At 39.1% G+C, this 12,225-nt stretch overlaps 1 protein-coding gene across 1 annotated transcript in view; it reads right to left on the reverse strand.

Annotated features, from left to right (window-relative positions):
- Positions 1-7,404: 7,404 nt before the first annotated feature.
- KAT2B (lysine acetyltransferase 2B) overlaps positions 7,405-12,225 on the reverse strand; it is an 89,112-nt gene continuing 84,291 nt past the window's right edge. Inside the window, exon 18 of the mRNA XM_008153493.3 lies at positions 7,405-9,484. Coding sequence (XP_008151715.3) covers positions 9,291-9,484 — 194 coding nt within the window. The 3' untranslated portion in view covers positions 7,405-9,290. The remainder of the gene's footprint in view (positions 9,485-12,225) is intronic.

Consider the following 12,225-nt stretch of genomic DNA (forward strand, 5'->3'; position numbering starts at 1 on the left):
ACATTCTATCCACTGAGCCAAACCGGCTAGGGCCGTTTTTCTTCTTTAAATATCAAAGAGTATGCATGTGGTCATCTTACTTTCTAGCTTCACTTGTTCTCATCACTTCTCTTCCCACTTTGGTTTTTTTCTGTAGCCTCTACCTTGAAATTCTTAACTCCCCCACCATACTCAACATTTCTCTCAACTTTCATTGTGGATTGATCAACAAATTCTATTTTAGTAGAGGATTCTTCCAATCCTGACCTCCAATTTTCTTGACTATCTCCATACCTCTCTGCATTCTGTATCAGGCACACCCAAATCCTTTTCATCAGCCAAAATTCTTTTATTTCTGACCTCTAAAGCCACGCGCTTCCTTCTATTTTTAAATTAATGTCCCTGTTCTCAAATGTGCTCACTGATTTGTATGTCCTACTTTCCCATCACAATCTCTTTCCCCACCCCTTTGTTTATTTGTTCAACTAGTCCCCTTACACCTGTTCTTTAAATTCATAAAAACTCTTGAATGGCTGTCTTAATGTAATTAAGATTAAATCCAATTTAAAATTTAATTTTTCAGTCACAGTAGCCACATTTCAAATGCTCAGTAGCCACTTATTGGGGACAATGCAGACAGAAGATTTCCATCACCACAGAAAGTTCTATAGGACAGTGCTGCTCTGGGCCAGCAGTGGGCAAATGATAGCCTTTGGACCAAATACAGCCCTCTGCCTGCTTTTGTATGGTCTGCAAGCTAACGCATGTCTTTAAATGGTTGGGGGGGGGGGAATGAAATCCTGGCTGTTGATTTTGGTGATAAAAACACTAAGTTTGAACCCCAAAAAAGTATATAAGATCTTTGATTTCACCTTTTTGGCCTGCAACCTAAAATATTTATTTTCCAGCCTGCTCTAGATATTTACTGCCTTTACTTTGATAGATCTTTCTCTGTTGACATTTTCTGATCTAGTTCTGATCCTTCCCTTCATCTTAAAAATCATTATTCTAAATTTGGTGTTTTTGTTCTTTACTATTTCTGCGTTCTTGCTGTAGTGTTTATCCATAGACTGTTAAGGATTGTTTTAACATTTTACATGAATGTTATATTGTATATACCTCTTTGCAACTGACTTAAAACTCAGCTGTGTGTTTGAGATTTATCCATGTTGGCAAATGTAGGTTATTTTCATTGTTGTACAGTATTTTGTTACATAAATAAATCAGACATTCTTTTGAGATATAATTGGCTTCCACTTTTTCATTACTACACATTATTGCTTCAGTGAATGTTCTACATCCTTGTACACGTGTAAGTTTCCATGGAGTTGATATCTAGAAGTGGCACTGCTCTCTAAAGTGGTTGTACCCATTCTCAGGAATTAGTCTCATTCCTGATATTGGTAATTTGTACTTTCTCTTTTTTCTTGTTGTTCTGACACCAGAAGTGTATCACTCTCCTAATAGCAGTTTAAGTTTCCAGTTTCCCCATCACTATCACTTGGTGTTACTGAACATTAAAAAATTAGCCAGACTATTAAGTGTGAAATGGTTTCTGTTTTAATTACTTAAAAGATTTTATTTTGTGAGAATTCATGTGTTAATTGGTCATTCTCATTCTTCCTATGAATTGCTTATATCTTTGGCCCACTTTTCTACTAGTACAGTGGTCAGCAAACTCATTAGTCAACAGAGCCAAATTTTTTAAACTTAAACTTCTTCTAACGCCACTTCTTCAAAATAGACTCACCCAGGCCGTGGTATTTTGTGGAAGAGCCACACTTAAGGGGCCAAAGAGCCTCATGTGGCTCGCGAGCCGCAGTGTGCCGACCACAGTACTAGAACATCTTTTTCTAGTACAGTTTCTTTATATATTCTAGAGTAGAGGCCCAGTGCACGAAATTCGTGCACTTGGGGGTGGGGGTCCCTCAGCCCAGCCTGCACCCTCTCCAATCTGGGACACCTCGGGGGATGTCCGACTGCCAGTTTAGGCCCGATCACACAGGGATCAGGCCAAAACCGGCAGTCAGACATCCCTCTCACAATCCAGGGACTGCTGGCTCCCAACCGCTTGCCTGTCTGCCAGCCTGATCACCCCCTAACCACTCCCCTGCCAGCCTGATCGACGCCTAACTGCTCCCCTGCTGGCCCAATTTCTCCCAACTGCCCTCCCCTGCCAGCTCGATTGCCCCCAACAGCCCTCCCCTGCAGGCCCGGTCACCCCCAACTGCCCTCCGCTGCTGGCCTAGTGGCCCCCAACTGCCCTCACCTGCAGCGTGATTGCCCCTAACCACCCTCCCCTGCTGGTCATCTTTGACCACATGGGGGCGGTCATCTTGTGTAAAGGCATGAGGGTCAATTTGCATATTACCTCTTTATTATATAGGATATCATTCTTTGTCTTTATTTACATGGGTTACTCCAGTTATCGGTTTATAATTTTCTTGTAATATTTTTTTCTGGCTTTAGATTTAGGGTATTTAGATTATTATACTAGCCTCATAAAATGTTTTCTGAAAAAATAACCTATTTTCTGTGTTTGTGTAGGATAATATTTTTTCCTTAAATACTCAACAAATTAGTGAAGCCATTTGTGCTTTGAGTTTTGTTTGAAAAAAAAAAGTTTTTCATTATAAATTTAGTTTAATTAATACAGGGATGGTTAGGTTTTATATTTCTTCTTTAGTCGGTTTTGCTAATCTATCACACAAGGTATTACTCATTTCATCTAAGTTATCAAATGAGTTGGCATGTTGTTGTTTATTCCCTTATCCTTTTAATATCTTGTATACAAGAGCTCTAGTTATGTCCTCTCTCATTCCTGATATTGGTAATTTGTGCTTTCTCTTTTTTCTTGATAAGCCTAACTAGAAGTTTATCTATTTTAAAGAACTGGTGATTACAGTGAGTTGTCTTTCTGTTCATTCATTTCCTGTTTCATTGATTTATACTCCTTCATATTCTTCCTTCTACTTTGGGTTTAATTTGCTGTTTTTCTACTTTTTTAAGGTAGGCTGAATTCAGACATCTCTTTTTTATTTATTTATTTATTTTTTTTTTTAGCTAGTCAAATGCAGTACTGAAAGACATCTCTTATTTAATGCTATAAGTTTCCCCTTAAGCACTGTATAAGCTGTATCCCACAAATGCTGACATATTATTTTTCACCTTCATTTAATGAAAGATACTTTCTAATTTTGCTGTGACTTTGTCTTTTTTACTGCTATGCATTCTGGATAGCTTCTATTGCCATATCAAGTTTACTTATGTTTCCTTCTGCTATGTCAAATCTCCTATTGATCCCATCCAGTGAATTTTTCACCTCTGGAAACTCCCATTTGGTTCTTTTTAATATATGGAGTGGGCAATAGTAGGCTTACAGTTATAATACAAATAGATAATGTAAGGATACAGTGTTTCACATACTCACAACTGTAAACCCACTTTTGCCACACTGTGTATTTTGTTTTCCTCCACATTATATTCATGTATTTTTTATATCCTTGAGCATACTTAAGTTTATAAATGCTGTTTTAATCTCCTTCTCTGCTAATTCCATTATCTCATTCAGATCTGGATCAGTTTTTATTGGTCAATTTTTCTCTTTTTTTTTAAATATATTTTATTGATTTTTCACAGAGAGGAAAAGAGAGGGATAGAGAGTTAGAAACATCGATGATAGAGAAACATCGATCAGCTGCCTCTTGCACAACCCCTACTGGGATGTGCCCGCAACCAAGGTACATGCCCTTGACCGGAATCGAACCTGGGACCTTTCAGTCCGCAGGCCAACGCTCTATCCACTGAGCCAAACCGGTCTTGGCAGTCAAATTTTTCTCTTATGTATACCTTTCTTCTTGTGTATCTAATAAAGAGGGAATATGCTAATTGACCCTCACACCATTGCAAAGATGGCGGCGCCCACAGCCAATAAGGAGGGAATATGCTAACTGCCCTGCCCTCAAAGATGGCAGCGCCCACAGCTAATGAGGAAATATGCTAATTGACTGCCACAGCCACAAGATGGCAGCACCCAGTCCCGTCAGCCCCCCAGGGCCAGCCCAAGGCGAAGGCAAGCCTCGGATGGTGGCTGCCCAGCCACCCAGGGCCGCCCGAGGCTCAGGTAACCAGGGCCAGCCGAGGCTTGCGCTGCCGGCAGTGGCAGCAGCAGAGGTGTGATGGGGCGTCACCTTCCCCTTATCGCCAGGTCACCTCCTGCCCCTGAGGGCTCCCAGACTGTGGGAGGGGGCAAGCCGGGCTGAGGGACCCCCGCTCCAGTGCATGAATTTTCATGCACCGGGCCTCTAGTATCTTATAATTGTTAAAAATAGAGAGGAGCAGTGCTGGCACACTTACTTAAAAGCAGTCTGTGGAGTGTAGAAAATGGGAGATTAACAGAGAACAAGTGAATTTTAGGAAGAGTCCAAGAACCAGGGTAACATGTAATGAAAAAGTGCACATAAGTGAACATGTGCATTATTTTAAGAAGGTCCTTAGCTTCCAAGTTGTCCAAGGGATTTCTTTTAAAGAACTTTAAACCTAGATAAACTAAAACTGGCAACCTTTGGTTTAGCTCAGAAAATCACACACACAAATTACACATACTGTTTCTCATCTTTTTAAACTAACTGCCAAGATTATATTGCACTTCCCAATAATAAGAGGGAACAGGAAAGTTAACTTGTTTTCCTTGCTTTTCTCTGCTCTTAAACCCAAAGAAAATCTCCAGTTTTGTCACTGTTGCAACTTCCTTTTTTCACAAAACATAAAGATGCTCCCATGAAGAATCCAAGGCATCCTAATAAAAGAGTAATATGCAAATTGACCATCACTCCAACACACAAGATGGCTGCCCCCATGTGGACACAAGATGGCCACCACAAGATGGCTGGCAGGTGAGGGCAGTTGTGGGTGATCAGGCCATCAGGGGAGGGCAATTGGGAGGGTCCAGGCTTGCAAGGGAGGGCAGTTAGGGGCGATCAGGCCTACAGGGGAGGGCAGTTAGGACTGGGCTGGCAGAGGAGGGAAGTTGGGGGCGACCAGGACTTTAGAAGAGGACAGTTGGGGGGGACCAGTCCTGCAGGAGAGGGCAGTTGTGGGAGACGAAGCCTGAAGGGGAGAGCAGTTGGGGGTGACCAGACCAGCAAGGGAGGGCAGTTGGGGGTTACCGGTCCAGCAGGGGAGGGCAGTTGGGGGTGACCAGGCCTGCAGGGGAGCAGTTAGGTGTCAATCAGGCGGGCAGGGGAGTGGCTAGGAGTGATCAGCTGGCAGGCAGAAGCAGTTAGGGGCAATCAGGCAGGCAGGCAGGTGAGTGGTTGGGAGCCAGCAGTCCTGGATTGTGAGAGGGATGTCCAAGATTGGAGAGGGTGCAGGCTGGGCTGAGGGACACACACACCCCCCGTGCACGAATTTTGTGCACCGGGCCTCTAGTAAATATCCATAAAACGCAATGGACTTTTCATGATGCAAAGTGTTCTCACCTCCTCAGCACCTTCTGTTTACTTTATTAAAGCTGTTTCTCCAAATATAAATGAAAAACTTCTGCTTGCTTTTTTTTTAAGTTCATTTTTCATCTCTTTACCTGTGACATTACTAACACTATTTATGCTCTGCCAATCTCCATCTTAACTTGTACTAACAGCACTGATACACCCAAAGGAAAAGGTAAATAGCACTACACCACCAAGAGCCTTAAGACTCAAGTAGAGCCATTGATTTCAGTCCCTGCCACCACTTTCCTTTCCCGCAACCACCACCCTCTACACACTCTCACTTTTTTCTGCCAGGAAAAAAACAAATGTTTAAATAGTCAAGAAATCTAAAAAATGTTTCAATATGCCAGGGGTTGTGGGGGAAAAGCCAGCTTAATTACTACCTCTTGCCATTATGACTTTTGATATTCCAAAGTAGCTGCCCTCTTTTCTTTGGGGTTTTTACTTTGCTAAAAGGAGAATGCTAGTTAAGGGGCAGAGCAGAACAGCTCAAGACATTATGGAAAATGCCAAAGGCTGCAACTAGTAACCCTTCCTTATGCAGTTCTTAGACTCAAATAAACAATGAGGGTCGGTCTGAAGAGTATCAGCTTAAAGGGGATGGATGACACATTATTAACCTGCCCATAGTACCTCAGTCTGATCCTATTTCTACTTTTTAGGCTCCATAATTACAAATTTTGCTTCCAGATAATATGAAGACCTCAAAGTCTTCTTTTCACTACTTTCTTCTAATGAATACAACCAGTTTTTAATTGTGTATTGAATAATCAAAAAAATTAGAGCGGTTTTTGACTATGAATATATGGGGTGGGGTGAGAGAGAAACTTACCTCCATGGCAGATGTTTCCTTTCCTGTAGAAGGACATCCTTCATCCCCTGGCTTCCTCTGCTCCTCATTCATTCCTCCTCGGGAGGGTCTGACCTAACTGGTGAGCTAGCGTGAGGAACTGGGCTGGGTTGTTCTGTTCCTCCCTCACCTGTGCCTCTTCGGAATTGTTCTGTCTTCAGACAGTACCATTGCTCTTGGCCGTGTACTGGGCTTAATGATAAAGGCCATGCCCTTGGATGGGGAAGTTGTAGTGGTGCAGAGCTGTTGGCGATACTTGATAAGAATGTCTACCCAGAAAATAAACTTCTACAAGATACTAAACAGTGCTTCGGTACAAAGTAGCTGCCCTTTAAAGCCAGTCCAAGATACTTGTAACATCATTCTCCATTAGAAATCTAGATGCCAGTCAAGGTGTTTCTTATACAACTGAGGCATTTATTTCATTGTGAGCATTCTGAGTATCTCTCTCCCTTTCTAGGGTTCACGATCAGAAAGTCCAATATCCCGATGCATAAGCCATATTCCCCAACATACACTTTATTATTAATAAAGATATTTTGGCAATCATATATGCCTATGCTCTTGACTTCTCATTTCAGAATTCAGAAGGGAAGAGGGATTCTCCTTGGTGGATCCTCATATACGCCAACAGGACATAGCGTTATTTCCTACAGTTATCATTTTTTTGTAACAGAAACTCATATGGGAGAAACGTAAAAATCAGCTGTATTTGATCTCTCTGCTCATTCATCTGTTTCACTGATGCAAAGTAGAAGAGCTGGGGGAAATTTTTCATTTCTAAACCAGTAACAGTCTTCTTTAGCTGGGTTGTGTTTTTCCTTGTTTAATGAGTGATGGTGGGGAAAATGCAGTGGACAACGCAAGAGACACAGGTACAGTAAGTGTCCCTCCTCCTGAAGAGCTCTCACTAATGGGCTGGAGATTTTCATGAAATTTCCCACAAATGCAATGATTCTAAACATCTTCACAAAATGCCCAAGAACTAAGAATGAAGGATACAATCCTTGGTCATCAAACAGGTCGTTTTTTCCCTGTTAAAATCAATCTGCTAGAAGAAGAAAACACACCACCAGATTTGAGAGCTTTTTAAAATATAATTTAAAACTATTTTGTACCAGTACAATATATTAATTTTACAAATGTAAAATTTTATCAGCTGTTAAAGCATTTGCAAAAACCACACATCCTACTTCAGCTTTATTGCACAGTATCTATAAGAAAATATTAATTTTTAAATTAGAAAACATAAAAATGCTTTCAATATAGAAGAGACCATCTGATTTTAAAGACAATACTCTATAAGAATGTCTACCCAGAAAATAACAAACTTTCACAGGATACAAAGCTGGACAGATGCTTCGGCAGATCCAGTACAAAGCACGGTGTAAAACCAGTCCAGGATACTTTATCCAAATTTTATCACCATTCTTCATTAGAAATCTAGATGCCACTCAAGGTGGTTTCTTATACTTAAAAAAAGTTGAGGCATTTTTTTCATTGTGAGCATTCTGAACTTCTCTTGCCTATTAAAAATAATACTTCCAACTTAATAGCCATTTGCAAGTTTTTTCCCTTTATGCAGATTATCTCTGGCAATTGTTTTTAATGACTATTAACTGATCGTCTTACTTCATTTATGCTGATAGAAAACATCAAGTTAAATACATTTTTAAAACCCAGTTCTTTACAAAAATCAGTTTATAAATTTGTGTCACAAAAATTAGTGTCGAGACCATCAAGATGGACTTCAATTGTTTTATGTTAGTTGGTCCTCCCAGAGTTAGGATGGCAGATGTCCCACTTATCTATGTAGTGTTAATCAGGAACTAAATCCAAGCACTAGGCTGAAATCCCAAGACAGAAAATAAGGTTGTATGATGGGCTTTAGTGGGATATTACCCTGGGTCTATAAACCAATGTAGGTGTTAAAATACTGACATCAAATCTTGGTGGTAATTTAACTCACCTTAGATAATGAATATACACAATCTGAAGATGCAAAGGGAAAAATGTCCATACATACATTATCAGTGGGGTGTTGTGTACAAAAGAAATCCTTATTTATTAGAACAAGAATTCACCATATTTGATACCTATATAGATTATACCTCTTTTCTTATTAAAGCATTTTGGTTCAATTAAAAGTGTTTTCAAATGTATGCCTTTTTGGCCCAGGAAATTGCCTTTTGGAACTTATGGCCTGCATAAGCAACGTCAAATATAATAGTATACGTTTGTGTAGAGAAAATAATTATTAAAATAGTGGTTATGCACTCACAAGTTTTTTGTAGGTAGACAGAATTATCAAAATCCCAGATGCTTATTAAAAAGTTTGCATTATTTAGAATTTCTTCCTTAGGAATCAAAGCAGTTGCTTTTCTGGAACTGCATCTTTCAGAACTGCTCAAAGCACCTCATCTAGATGAGTGTTTTTAAAAAATATATTTATAAAGTCTACAAAGAGACTTCAAACATCACATATTTCACCTTTTATGGGCTTTTTATCACATATCCCTTCCTTAAAAATCCTTCAGAAAAAAATAAAAATAAACTCTCACATTCCATTAGAAAAAAATGGAAACATTCATGGTCTGAATTTTCTGGATTCCCCCAAATCTTGGTACTATGTGCAATTTCCTCATATACAGGTTTTGAGGAAACCCTTGATCATCTACTATTGAATATTCAGCTAATGGACATGCCATAGAAAATTGACATTAATAGTAGTAAATAGATTAAAATCTATTTCATAAAATAAAAATGTTCTATGACTTCCATTTAAATATATATATATCTGAAAAGCTAAGAGGATGTTTTTGTTTTTCCAAAGTGCTAATTAATACATTTACAAGTATCTTCAAAACATTATGTCCAATTTTTTGTAAAACTAAACCACCTTGCTTTAGGCACTCTGCTTGATGAGTTTCTAAGAAGCGAGGGGCGGGGGGTGGGGGAGGGGGAGAGAATCACTTGTCAATTAATCCAGCTTCCTTAATCTTACTGAAGAAGAATTTCTCCAGGATATTGGCACATTTGTAGTATTCACTCTCAGGAGGGTTGTACTCCTTGCAGTTGGTGAAGACTCGCTGTAAGTCTGCCATGAATAATTTCTTAGACACGTAGTACCTATTCTTGAGGCGTTCACTCATGGTTTTCAGATCTGCACAGGAAAGAAAATAGATTAGCAATCTTTGACCCCTTTTGAACACTAGCTGACAAAAGTGAGACTGGGAAGGAAATCTCTCATATCTTTCATCACTTTGATTACATTTTTACCAGCCCGATGCCTTTAAGGGAAATTCATATGATCAGGGAAAACAGTTCTTAAACCTTATGTTCTTTCTTTTGTCAGAGTTTTTTTGGGTAAAATCACAGCATTTTAACATGGAAGGGATCATTATTAGTCATCTGGCCCACTCCCCTATTCAGCACAAGAAGCTAAGTAGATTAGCAGCAATAAGCATGATGAACGGACTACTGTCAGTTATTCATTCAGATTTATACAGAAGAGGCTTTATCTACATGGAGAAAGACAGGCGGAACATGTGTATTGAATCTTTCATTACGCAAAACAGAGTGAGTTTGTTTCATGAAAGTCACAGTTGTCTTGGTGTGGCAGAGACAGAACGAAGAAGAGAAACTGATCATAAATACATCTGCAAATAAATACACCAGTGACCTTGCAGGTAAAATGGCTCAAATGAATTTAGTTTCATGCTCCATCAATGGCATAAGAATGGCAAACATAATAATCTACTTTCTAAAGCAAATAAGTCTTGCAAGACTATGGTAAAAAGAATTTTTTTCCCAATGTATCTACTTGCTTTAAACTGTATTCTTTTTATAAATGAACACGGTGCTTCATCTAAACTTATAAGAATACAGTGGGGCTTCATTAATCCTCGGTCTCAGGACTGATTTAAAGAATTCCATGCAGATTAGAAGACGCTAACATCTTCCACTTATTAACATTAACTTATTAACATTGCCTACTTTTGGTCCCTAGTTGTCTCTAAGCCTGGTTCTATAATTAAAATTTATGTTAACATAGAAAAATAAGTCAAATTCACTAAAGAAATACTTCTGAATATCAATAATCCAAATTCCCACTATATTATCAAATTTTCCAGAGGGAAAGAAGCTTATAACCAAATACACTGTGATTATCATTTAATAAGATAGATAAATTTATGTGCAACATCCCCAAACTGGGAGAAGCTAATTTGCATCAAAATCCAAAATCTACCACAAAGGAAAAATGGGAAATATCTGCTTTTGCTTATTTCTTTTGACTCGATTAGTTATGTTATCACATCTGAGTTCAACTTTCAATTTTCTTTCTTCTCTGACAGAAACAGTTTGGAAAGTGAGAAAAGAAGTATTAAGACACACAAAGGTTCAGCAAATATCCCACTAAATGTCTCATCCTAGTGTGATCGAACAGATAAAGATGTCTTCCTATTTAAGAAAGAAAGAGCAGTTAAATTGTGCCTCTCTAGATAAAATTAGATGTTTACCTTTCTTCCAACTAAATACCTACCACTTAAGATATGCTACCAGACATAATGTTTTACAAGAGATGTTTAACCAAAAGAATAAAAGGGGGAAAAGACAATGAAACTTCACAAAAACAAGTTTATCTAAAAGCTTCTCAAATTATGTTTTGGAAGGGAGAGGGTAGATAAGAAGAGATGAAAAGAGCCTAAAATACAAAAGAAACAAAACAAGAACCATAGAAGTGGTTGGGCCTTTCTGAGTAATTATAACCAATTCTGCGTATTTCCACATTTCCTTTCTATTCTAAAGTGATGATAGCATCTTTCTCTAACCTTTTTAGATTATTTCAGTTGACCAAACAGCATAAGTTAAGAAAGAAGGTGATTAAACATCAGTAACTCCAAACATGGAGACACCATTAAATTAATCTATTTTCATTTCCTCCACCAACTTGGGAATTCTGGATAAATCTAAAAACCCTGCCTAGCAACCCATGTGTGATAAGAAGATATGCTTGGGGCAGACTATTCTGCCAGTGTTCCTTAAATAAAACAGGTTAGATCTCATTCACACGGAAGAAAAGAGATTTTTAGGGCACAGGGGAAAGAGAAGAAATGTTTTAGGGAAGAGCCAAGAAGGTAATGAGGAAAAGTAAAATTACTGACTTGTCAGTCTTATCCTTAAACACATGACTATCTTAGGGGCAAGACTGCATATTTTGCCCAGCACCTGAAGGCATCCCGACAAAATTACTGTGGCTCCACTAAAGAGCACCATTTACTGTTTTCATTGACTTTGTCCAGCACACACCTTAGCCCACCACTGGTCTTACTCAATGTGGTCAATTTCCTCCTCCTGGGCATCCAGCTATACACACAAGTGGTAATCAATTGGAGAGGCTCGCATCCTTCTCAGACTTGGCCAAGCAAAAGCCCTTCCAGAAAGCAGGCTGTGAGTAGACGGATGACAGGCAAGCCTGCTAGACCTACCACTGCAGGTCTGCAGAGTGCACGTGGATGGGCTGGAAGAAAACTACTCTCTGCAAATGCATACAACCTCCCATGAAGGTTTCACAAAAGAAGCTGAAATGATCCCGAAGGTGAGGATGCAAAGGTCAGTTAGATTTTGAAATGTACACAAAGGGGTTTAACGTATTGTTTTACATCACGGGAAATATTAATTCCCAAATCACCTTTCCATTCGGAACTCAAGACTCAGCCAACCCTCACTTTGGTTTTCATGTACTGAAATACACAGAAGCAAGGCAGAGAGAGATAGAAAAAAGAAAGAAAAGCATACGGGTGCATGTCTACTTTAAGGAGTGGAGACTACTAAAATCATTACCAGGACTATATGAAATATTCATGTGAAAATGAATGCTACAGAAAACATCTACAAATAACT

This window comes from Eptesicus fuscus, chromosome 18 (genome assembly GCF_027574615.1).
Source record: "Eptesicus fuscus isolate TK198812 chromosome 18, DD_ASM_mEF_20220401, whole genome shotgun sequence".
Classification (NCBI taxonomy): domain Eukaryota; kingdom Metazoa; phylum Chordata; class Mammalia; order Chiroptera; family Vespertilionidae; genus Eptesicus; species Eptesicus fuscus.